The sequence below is a fragment of the Callorhinus ursinus genome, unplaced genomic scaffold (assembly GCF_003265705.2).
Source record: "Callorhinus ursinus isolate GAN/ISIS: 27379988/994484 unplaced genomic scaffold, GSC_fseal_2.0 scaffold12, whole genome shotgun sequence".
Classification (NCBI taxonomy): domain Eukaryota; kingdom Metazoa; phylum Chordata; class Mammalia; order Carnivora; family Otariidae; genus Callorhinus; species Callorhinus ursinus.
This window is the reverse complement of record NW_027397074.1, coordinates 46,624,443-46,635,959: the sequence shown is the minus strand read 5'-3', so window position 1 is coordinate 46,635,959 and position 11,517 is coordinate 46,624,443. Positions and strand designations below refer to the sequence as shown.

At 43.0% G+C, this 11,517-nt stretch overlaps 1 protein-coding gene across 1 annotated transcript in view; it reads right to left on the bottom strand.

The window, feature by feature from the left end:
- Positions 1-7,777: 7,777 nt before the first annotated feature.
- ITPRID1 (ITPR interacting domain containing 1) overlaps positions 7,778-11,517 on the bottom strand; it is a 99,389-nt gene continuing 95,649 nt past the window's right edge. Inside the window, 3 exon segments of the mRNA XM_073898587.1 lie at positions 7,778-8,284; positions 8,956-9,067; positions 9,831-9,958. Of these exon segments, the coding sequence (XP_073754688.1) occupies positions 7,979-8,284; positions 8,956-9,067; positions 9,831-9,958 (546 nt within the window). The 3' untranslated portion in view covers positions 7,778-7,978.

The following is an 11,517-nucleotide window of genomic DNA, read 5'->3' as shown; positions in this document are numbered from 1 at the left end:
ATGACAGCTTTGTAATAGAGCTGAAAGTCCGGAATTGTGATGCCACCGGCTTTGCTTTTCCTTTTCAACATTCCTCTGGCTATTCGGGGTCTCTTCTGCTTCCATACAAATTTTAGGATTATTTGTTCCATTTCTTTGAAAAAAGTGGATGGTATTTTGATGGGGATTGCATTGAATGTGTAGATTGCTCTAGGTAGCATTGACATCTTCACAGTGTTTGTTCTTCCAGTCCATGAGCATGGAACGTTTTTCCATTTCTTTGTGTCTTCCTCAATTTCTTTCTTGAGTATTTTATAGTTTTCTGAGTACAGATCCTTTGCCTCCTTGGTTAGATTTATTCCTAGGTATCTTATGGTTTTGGGTGCAATTGTAAATGGGATGGACTCCTTAATTTGTCTCTCTTCTGTCTTGTTGTTGGTGTATAGGAATGCCACTGATTTCTGTGCACTGATTTTATATCCTGCCACTTTACTGAATTCCTGGATGAGTTCTAGCAGTTTTGGGGAAGAGTCTTTTGGGTTTTTCACATACAATATCATATCATCTGCAAAGAGTGAGAGTTTGACTTCCACTTTGCCGATTTGTATGCTTTTGATTTCTTTTTGTTGTCTGATTGCTGTGGCTACAACTTCTAATACTATGTTGAATAGCAGTGGTGATAGTGCACATCCCTGCCGCGTTCCTGACCTTAGGGGAAAAGCTCTCAGCTTTTCCCCATTGAGAATGATATTCGCTGTAGGTTTTTCCTAGATGGCTTTTATGATATTGAGGTATGTACCCTCTATCCCTATACTCTGAAGAGTTTTGATCAAGAAAGGATGCTGTACTTTGTCAAATGCTTTTTCTGCATCTTTTGAGAGGATCATATGATTCTTGTTCTTTCTTTTGTTAACGTATTGTATCACGTTGATTGATTTGCAGTTGTTGAACCAGCCTTGCAGCCCAGGGATAAATCCCACTTGGTCATGGTGAATAATCCTTTTAATGTACTGTTGGATCTTATTGTCTGGTATTTTGGTGAGAATTTTTGCATCCATGTTCATCAAAGATATTGGTCTGTAATCCTCCTTTTTGATGGGGTCTTTGTCTGGTTTTGGGATCAAGGTAATGGTGGCCTCATAAATGAGTTTGGAAGTTTTCCTTCCATTTCTATTTTTTGGAACAGTTTCAGGAGAATAGGTATTAATTCTTCTTTAAATGTTTGGTAGAATTCCCCTGGGAAGCCATCTGGCCCCGGGCTTTTGTTTCTTGGGAGATTTTTGATGACTGCTTCAATTTCCTTAGTGGTTATAGGTCTGTTCAAGTTTTCTATTTCTGCCTGGTTCAATTTTGGTAGTTGATACATCTCTAAGAATGCATCCCTTTCTTCCAGGTTATCTAATTTGCTGGCATAGAGTTGCTCATAATATGTTCTTAGAATTGTTTGTATTTCTTTGGTGTAGGTTGTGATCTCTCCTCTTTCATTCATGATTTTGTTGATTTGGGTCATTTCTCTTTTGTTTTTGATAAGTCTGGCCAGGGGTTTCTCAATCTTGTTAATTCTTTCAAAGAACCAGCTCCTAGTTTTGTTGATCTGTTCTACTGTTCTTTTGGTTTCTATTTCATTGATTTCTGCTCTGATCTTTATGATTTCTCTTCTCCTGCTGGGGTTAGGCTTTATTTGGTGTTCTTTCTCTAGCTCCTTTAGGTATAGGGTTAGGTTGTGTATTTGAGACCTTTCTTGTTTCTTGAGAGAGGCTTGTATTGCTATATACTTTCCTCTCAGGACTGCCTTTGCTGTATCCCAAAGATTTTGAACAGTTGTGTTTTCATTTTCATTGGTTTCCATGACTTTTTAAAATTCTTCTTTAATTTCCTGGTTGACCCACTCATTCTTTAGTAGGATGCTCTTTAGCCTCCATGTATTTGAGTTCTTTCCAACTTTCCTCTTGTGATTCAGTTCTAGTTTCAAAGCAGTGTGGTCTGAAAATATGCAGGGAATAATCCCAATCTTTTGGTAGCTGTTGAGACCTGATTTGTGAGCTAGGATGTGATCGACTCTGGAGAATGTTCCATGGGCATTAGAGAAGAATGTGTATTCCGTTGCTTGGGGATGGAATGTTCTGAATATATCTGTGATGTCCATTTGGTCCAGTGTGTCATTTAAAGTCTTTATTTCCTTGTTGATCTTTTGCCTAGATGATCTGTCCATTTCAGTGAGGGGGGTGTTAAAGTCCCCCACTATTATTGTATTGTTGTCAATGTGTTTCTTTGCTTTTGTTATTAATTGCCGTATGTAATTGGCTGCTCTCATGTTAGGGGCATAGATATTTATAATTATTAGATCTTCTTGTTGGATAGGCCCTTTAAGTAAGATATAGTGTCCTTCCTCATCTCTTATTACAGTCTTTGGTTTAAAATCTAATTTGTCTGATATAAGGATTGCCACCCCAGCTTTCTTTTGGTGTCCATTAGCATGGTAAATGGTTTTCCACCCCCTCACTTTCAATCCAGCGGTGTCTTTGGTTCTAAAATGAGTTTCTTGCAGACACCATATTGATGGGTCTTGTTTTTGAATCCAATCTGATAGCCTGTGTCTTTTGATTGGGGCCTTTAGCCCATTTACATTCAGGGTAACTATTGAAAGGTATGAATTTAGTGCCATTGTATTGCCTGTAAGGTGACTGTGATTGTATATTGTCTGTTTTCCTTTCTGGTCTATGCTGCTTTTAGGATCTCTCTTTGCTTAAAGGACCCCTTTCAATATTTCTTGTAGGGCTTGTTTTGTGTTTGCAAATTCCTTTAGTTTTTGTTTGTCCCAGAAGCTTTTTATCTCTCCTTCAATTTTCAATGACTGCCTAGCTGGATATCATATTCTTGGCTGCATATTTTTCTCGTTTAGTGCTCTGAAGATATCATGCCAGTCCTTTCTGCCCTGTCAGGTCTCTGTGGATAGGTCTGTTGCCGATCTAATGTTTCTACCATTATAGGTTACATATCTCTTCTCCCGAGCTGCTTTCAAGATTTTCTCTTTGTCTGTGAGACTCATAAGTTTTACTAGTAGTTATCAGGTTGTTCACATATTTTTATTGATTTTGAGAGGGGTTCTCTGTGTCTCCTAAATTTTGATGCCTGTTTCCTTCCCCACATTAGGGAAGTTCTCTGCTATAATTTGCTCCAATATACTTTCTGCCCCTCTCTCTCTTTCTTCTTCTTCTGGGATCCCAATTATTCTAATGTTGTTTCATCTTATCGTATCACTTATCTCTTGAATTCTGCCCTCGTGAGCCAGTAGTTGTTTATCTCTCTTTTTCTCAGCTTCTTTATCGTTTGGTCTTCTATATCGCTGATTTTCTCTTCCGCCTCATTTATCCTAGCAGTTAGTGTCCCCATTTTTGATTGTACTTCATTAATAACCTTTTTGATTTCGATTTGGTTAGATTTTAGTTCTTTTATTTCTCCAGGAAGGGTGTCTCTAATAACTTCCATGCTTTTTTCAAGCCCAGCTAGTATCTTCAAAATCATGATTCTGAACTCTAGGTCTGACATCACACTAATGTCCGTATTGAGTAGGTCCCTGGCAGACGGTACTACCTCTTGTTCTTTTTGCTGAGGTGATTTTTTTCGTCTTGTCATTTTGTCCAGAGGAGAATAGACGAATGAGAGAACAAAATGCTAACAGGTTAACAACGTCCCCAGCAAATATACTCTAAACAAATCAGAAAAGACCCAAAACCAGGGGAAAAGAAAGGGAAAGAAAGAAAAAAGAAAGAGAGAAAAAAAAGATAAAGATAAAAACAAACAAAAACAGAACAAAACAAAACAATAAAACAGAATATGATCAAATATGATCAGGCTAGTGCATAGATCAGTGCCACACACTAGATTTTGGGCTTATTTTGGTGTGTTAGAAGAAAGTGCCTCCTAAAATTGTAAAGAAAGAAAGACTTATATATGTACAAAATAAAGGTTGATACAATGAAGGGATGGAAGATGACTGTAAAGATGAAAAGTATAAAAGATTTTATAAAAGAAAATGATATGAAGTTGTTTGAAAAAAGAAAGAAGATTTAAAAAAAAAAAGAAAAAAAAGGGAGAGAATGTGATCAGGCAGGAGACTAGAACAAAGCCATACACCAGTGATTTAGGGTATATTTTGAACTTTTAGAAGAAACTGTACCTCAAAATTTTAAAGAGAGAACAACTTATATATATTTGCCAAAAATAAGGGTATCTACTCTGGAGGGATAGAATATGACTCTAAAAATGAAAAATAATAATGTTCTTTTTTTTTCAAAAAGGGATTGATGAGATGTTGGTTGATAAAGGAAAAAAGAAAAATTAAAAAAAAAAGTTTAAAAAATTAACTTTTGAAACTAACGAATCCTGGTAAAAAAGCCATGAATTCTATGTGCAGTATTCCCCTAGCACTGGAGTTCTCCCGTTCTCCTTGATCGGTAAACTTGGTCTTGGCTTGCTGGCTGTTCGTGCTGATCTTCTGGGAGAGGGGCCTGTTGCCGTGGTTCCCTAATATCTTTGCCAGAGGGGGAATTGCCCTGCCCTTGCCAGTCCAGGCTAAGCAATCTGCTTGGGTTTTCTCTCCGGAGCTTTTTTCCCTGCAAGCTCTCGGTACAGCTCTGGAGGACGATTGTGAAAATGGTGGCCTCCCAATCTCCGCCCGGAGGAGCTGAGAACTTGGGGCCCCGCTCCCCAGTGCGCCCCCAGAGAAAAGCAGTCAGTCACTCCCGTGTCCCCGGTCTCCGGCCACACTCCGTGCTCACCCGGCCTGTGACCGAGCGTTTCTGTCTCTGGCACCCAACTTGGTGTGGAGTCTCCAAACCCAGCAGATCCCTGCGGTGCGCTCCTGCACCGCTCCTCCAAGGGGAGGAAGGGGAGTCTCCCCGGATCTGCCGCTTGTTGGGTCCCTGCTGGAGGAGCAGTGGCCCGACTGTGTCGCCAATCACAGTTCATGGCAACCCCGAGCTGAGAGCCCGCACCTCGGCTCCGTCTCTGCAGTCGGCTTCCCTGCTCTGATACCTGGGAGCTCTGCCGCACTCAGGCACCCCCGGTCTTTCTGTGACCCCGAGGTTCCTGAGACCACACTGTCCCGTGAGGGTTCCACACCCCACTTAGCCACTGGAGCGACGTCCCTCAGCGGAGCCGGCTTCTAAAAGTTCCGATTTTGTGCTCCGCGGCTCTATCACTTGCCAGAAGCGGCCGACGGAGGCCCCCTCCCCCGCCGTCTATCCTCCCGAATATCGCCTCGGATTCACTTCTCCGCATGTCCTACCTTCCAGTAAGTGGTCGCTTCTCTGTTCAGAGAGTTGTTGCTATTCTCTTCGATCTCCTGTTGAGTTCATAGGTGTTCAGAATGGTTTCATCCCTATCAGCTGAATTCCTGAGACCAGACGAAATCCAGGTCTCCTACTCCCCCACCATCTTGCTCCTAGGTCTCATTTCCATAATTTTTGTAATTGGCTATTTTATACAGACATTTCTGGCAAGAGAAGGAAGGTGTTAAATTGAGGAAACAAATAATCCTTACTGTGACCTACCTGGTCAAATATGTATATTTAATCGGGTTTGTCAAAGGAAGGAAAACAGAATAAATTCATCTGTTTACTACCTTGAAGATGGAATGTAGGAACTGATGAGCAAGGTAGAATTCAATGTTGTAAAAATAGAAATAAAGTCCACACGTCATTTCTTCTTTTTCTTGTCTCCCAATTTTGTTATTTAGTGTTTGTCAATGAATTGTGAAAGACTTCTTTAGCTGAGAAGGGTGGTATAGAAGGAAAAATGGGAAATAAGAGAGTCCTTAGAAAACAACAGGAACAGTTGAATTGTAAGGTAGCTTCTTCATCTAGAACAACAACCCTCAATTTTAACTGCATATTGGAATCATCTGGGGAACTTTTAAAATTTGTAGGTCCCTGGATCCCATCCCTGGGGGTTCTTGTTTAATTGATCTGGCTGCAATGTCAGTATTTTATAAAACTCCCCAGTGAGTCTAAAGAGTTTTCAGGATAGAGAACCACTGGGGACACACTAACAGTTAATCCATAGATCGCCAGGTGGGCTGGGCTTCTAGAAGTCTTATGTCTATGGGAAGAAGGGTATGCACTACAGAAGATGGTATTTGGAAGTAGCATTGGCAATCAAGCCGTCGTGGGCTGAAGACAGCGAAGTTCTATGTGGGATGGGCAGCCCTCTACATGTTGCTTCCCCTTTTGTGCTCTTTGTTGGAGAGTGTGGAGAATAAACAAGGAAATGTCATGAGATGTTTAGCAATCCTTGGGGATTCCATATGCTACCTTTCATCTGAAGGCAACAGGTTTCCTTTTCCTCCTCCATCATATCTGAAGTCATCTGCAGAAACCATGGCAAACTTTTCAAAATCTACATTGGAGAACTGGAGACAAACAAGAGAGCCTGGAGTCTGACCCAGGGAAAGAGTAAAAAGTTTAAAAAGATTAGAAAGGAAAGCAATTTGGGGGTACAAATGCAATATATCAGGAACCAAGTTGGGAATGGAAGCTGAAACATGATGCAGGAGCCGAAAGAGGGATGTGGTCAAGGGAAATGAGGCAGCAGGAGATAAGGAGAGGGGCATAATAATTGTAGGGCACAGAGGTTGTCTGGTGCAAGACTGCTCTGGGAAGGATGATCCTGTGACTTCTCTCTAATTCTCTAGGATAGCCTAAAAGGACTCCCTGGCTACTCACCCTAGGTCAGGGTAATATGACCCAAGGGATGTCCAAGGGAGACCACTTTGGCAGAGGCCAGTATAGCTCAGAGAGGAGGAAGCTAGAGGCAGTTAGGAAGCCCCTCTGTTGGGTCTTCACCAAGTAATAGGTTCTGGAGGGGCTTCTGGGAATGACATTGTGTCAGTACCTTCGGCAGTGATGTGATAATTGATTTTGAGGGAAGAGGGTGAAGGAGGACGAGGAGACGATGTGAAATTGTGGTTCTGAGTCTACACGTCAAGGAGAACGGCAATGCCACGGACAGAAAGCATCAGGAAGAAGGATCCAGGCTCTCAGGCTCTGGCATACAGTCGGCCCCTGGACTTCCTCTCCCTCCACACTCCCATCACTCATGTGCTCAGCAACTCTGGCTGGTTCTGTCTCAGGGCCTTTAAACTTTCCATTCCTTCTGCTTTCAAAGTTCTTTCCCCAGAATTTCACATGGCTTCCTCTTCCTCACCATTCAGGTCTAAGCCAAATAACCTCCTTTCAGCAAGGCCCTGCTTGTCACCCTCAGTAATGCCGTTCGATTTTCTTCCATACCACCCCCTACAGTGTTCCCACACTGTCTTCTCCATGGCATTTGTCAATGCTGAAATTATCTTGTTGGTTGTTCTTATTTTCTTCGCTCCCCATCCAACTCTGTATGAGTCACAGCTGTCTCCAGCATTCGAGGATCTCCTGGCACATGGTAAGAGCTTCATCAATGCTTCCAGGGGCCAACGGCCTCAGGTACTTCTGGGGCCTGGATTTTCTTTCCCTCATCTGTTGTCACTTCTCAACAAGGCCTTCCTGACATCTTGATCTCAATCAGACTCCCTTCTATGTTCTCTTTCATAAAACTCTGTGATTTCCTTCAAAGCTCTTTCACAGTTTTCAAATCCATATGTCTTTATGTGTCCACATTCTATCCCCCCCCCCCCCAGTAGACGCTAAGTTTCCACAGGGCAAAGACTGTATATCATTTTTACCTAGATATCTATATCTATATTTATATCCATCCATATCTATCTATCTACATCTTGGCCACCATGTTTTCCCAGTGCCAGGCACATAGTAGTAAGTGCTCACTTATTCTGTATTGAATAAATATTGAAATATTGAGATTCTCTTGGGTGGAACCACAGAGTAGAATATTTTTAAAAATAGCTGAAGAAGGGTTGATAGACACTTCTTGGGGGCAATTTAGATTTCCTTGTCTGGCCAGAATGTGCTCTTACACTTTGTAGGAAGGTCATCAAAACCACTCTGATCTAGAGGAAGACATTCGTACCCTTTTCCCCAGTAGGACAATTCGACAAAGGGGCTGGGCCTGACTCTGCCTCAGCTGGAGGAGACATCCTGGTGCTGCTCTCCAAGGTGGGTGGAGAGAAGGCAGCCAAATGGGTCACCCTTGAGCTGGGAGCCTGCTAGCCCTCGTGGGGAGGAAAGGCAACCAGGCGCGCCATGGCTGGGTGGACTTTAGCACCTGACGTCTGGCCATTCTTTTCTTCTGTCCAGTTACAGTCATGCAGGTTTGGACAGTGTTCAGGTTGTTCCTCTGTGAGAAGCTCAGGCTGCTGAAAGAAAAATAAGAACAAAAAGAGTGGGCAATTTAGCATATTTGCCCCAAACAGCTAAGCCAGACTTTTGGGAGAGGTACTCCTGGGTGGGGAATTCTCTAGAGGGAACTCTGTGAGCTAGCAGCAGATTCTGGCAATGACTAAGCCATACTAGCTCAAAAGTTGTGTTTCTTATTCTCATCAGGAAAATGGTTAATAATAATTATTATTAATATGTATCGCTTATTGGGCGCCTGGGTGGCTCAGTCGGTTAAGCGACTGCCTTCGGCTCAGGTCATGATCCTGGAGTCCCGGGATCGAGTCCCACATCGGGCTCCCTGCTCGGCAGGGAGTCTGCTTCTCCTCTGACCCTCTTCCCTCTCGTGCTATCTTTCATTCTCTCTCTCTCAAATAAATAAATAAAATCTTTAAAAGAAATATGTATCGCTTATTTACAGGGCAGGAGGAAAGATTGGCATAGGAATTAGACGACCTGAGTTCTAATCCTCAATTGCCACCAGCTAGCCATGTGGCCTTGAGCAAAGGCTTCACTTTTTTTATACTTAAAATGGAGGTGTTGGCCCATAATCCTAGAATCTGAACTGATCGCACTATCAGGTTTCTGACTTAATGCATTCCTCTAGCGGTCGGCAGGACAGAGTCCAGCTTCACACCCCACTGCCCCCTACCAATAGAATCTTGTCTTTGATTTGCTGAGCCCGGTCTCCTAATTGAAACTCCAGCTCTTCTACCTGCTGCCGCAGGGCCCGGCGGAGAGTCTGCAGCTGTTCGGCCTCCTCCCTGCAGGTAGAGAATGGAAATCGACCACATTTCCCATCACCTCCAAGCGCAGTCCTCCATCATCCCTCTCAAAATGTAGGTCAGTTCTCTGACATTTCTTACAAGGGAAAGTCACCTTCTTTATTTGTATCAGTGGCAGACATGGTATATCACCAGGGTGGGTGTTCCTTCTTTTTTAAACAATTCTATTGCAGAATAATTTGCATACCATGGAGTTTACCTATTTTAACAGTCCAATGCAATGATTTTTAGTACATTTGCCAAGTTGTTTCACTCACCACCAGTCAGTTTGGGATCACTTCCCTCTGCCCAATAAAAACTCCTGCGCCCCGTTACAGTTAATCCTTCTCCCACCCCCACCCCCGCCCCGCCTCAGGCCCAGGCAACAGCTAATCAACTTTTGGGACATATGCTTTTCATCTATGTGAAAATAATGCAGATTTTCAAAACTCTGAGAACCCCCAATACTTACATTTGCATAAGCCCCATTCACGTTAATGGAAGATATCCTGCTGTCTATCCCCATGACTGCCCATCTTCTGACCTCAAATAGCCTTGGCCTTAAAGAGAAAGTGTTGCTATCTAGCAAATAGCTCTCACAGACCCCCAGTGAGAAAGCAAGAACAAGAACAGGAAAGCCAAGGAAAAAGACTCATTTCTCATTAGTCCTCCTCCCTGGTGCTCATCTGTCCTGCCCTGATTACCTTTCCTTGCTCCAGGTGTGTGTGCTCTACTTACTGTTACGACTCTCTTCGATAATTACCTTTCCTCCTCTGACATGTCCCTGCAAAAGAGTGCCTGCTGTCCTGTAAGGTGCTGTTCAATTTCCTCCAGATGCTCCCGGAAACTCCGGCACACCATCTTCATCACTTCCATCTCGTGGACTGTGCGCTGAGAACAATTAGAAAGAGCTGAAAAGGAAGTCCTTTCGGATTCACTGCAAGATCTCACCACGGTGGAGCCTGCCTTCCCCCTGGGGCTCCCTTGTCTGCAATGAAGCCCTGTCGCTAATGTGTGGGGAAGAATAAAGAGGAAAGCCCAGCCTTTGGCTTCTCCAGGCAAGCAGAGGCAATACTTGGCTGGGATGGGCGGCAGTTGATTGATTGTTGATTGGCTCTTGGAGACATTATGTCCCGGAGACAGGACGGCTGTCTGAAGAACTAGGTGATGTAGGGGTACAAGGACGCAGATAAAGGATAGCAGGAGGGAAAGGGCCAAATTAAGGGCTTGTGCTTAGGAAGGTTGAGTCCTGTTAAATCTTGTTTAACTTGGGCTTTGAATACTGCCTCACTCTGCATCTCAGTAACGTTGAACACATCTGTCCCTATGGTATGTGTTTGATTAGAGAAAGTCTGCTTAGAATATTTTTTTTTATCAGTCTCAGCCCTGCTTAACTGCAATCCCTGATGGTGAAATCTGCAGGATCAGCTCCATGTGGCTAACAAGCTCATCCAGAGTAAGGCAGGCATCATTTAGGCATCCCACTCTCTTCATGAATTGGAATCTAGAATTGGACACTGTCTGTGCTCCCCGTCTTGCTCCTTATTGTTCCTGATGTGAACCGTTCTTTAAATCTTACTTTCTCTGCATGACTGTGCTTCTGCCTTGGTTTCCGAATATATATATGTATCCTAATATCTATCTATCTATCTATATATCCTAATATCTATCTATATATATATATCCTGATATCTATCTATCTATCTATCTATCTATCTATCTATCTATCTATCTTCCTGCCAGCCCCTAAGTTCAGTCCATTTGTTGGGAACCTGATGATTTGCTGAGTTCTTACTAGCTATCCCCCTTGTTTTCCAGCCCAGGTTGGATCATGCTTTGAATAGATGCATGATCCAGAACCCCAGTATCTCCACCCATCTGACTTTAAAGCGACATTAATGCTTGTTAGACCCTAATGCTTTCTCTACCAGGTGCATGGGTTTGACTCCCCTCCCCGCCTCCCAGAGTAGCATGGCAGAGGCTGGCTAGTTGCCTGTTAAGTGTCTCTTCCCCCTTTATTCACATGAACAGACTTCTAATATCTTAGGGCAACAATGTGTCTAACAAATGACATTTCCCAGCATCCCTTGTAGTAGGATGGCAATGAGATGGAAGTGGAGAGCATAGAGTGGGGCTTCTGGAAAGCTCTTTAAAGGAAACTGATTTTCATGGCAGCCCTCTTTCAACCTTCTTTTCTTCCTTCCATGGAGACCAGTCTTACAGCTGTGTTAATTCTTCTTAGCTCTGTTTTGAGGAAGTCCTAGATTTCTTACTCTTCTCCTCCAAGCCCCATGGCCAAGATCCTGGCAGCTTCATGGCTACTTTTACTGGAATTGTCATAGTAGAAATACTTTCCTACAAGTGATGCTTTTATACTGAAAATTCCTCATCATTTTGCTATGAGAGTTCAGTTTGATTCTGTTCCCCAATTTTTATATATGGATAACATA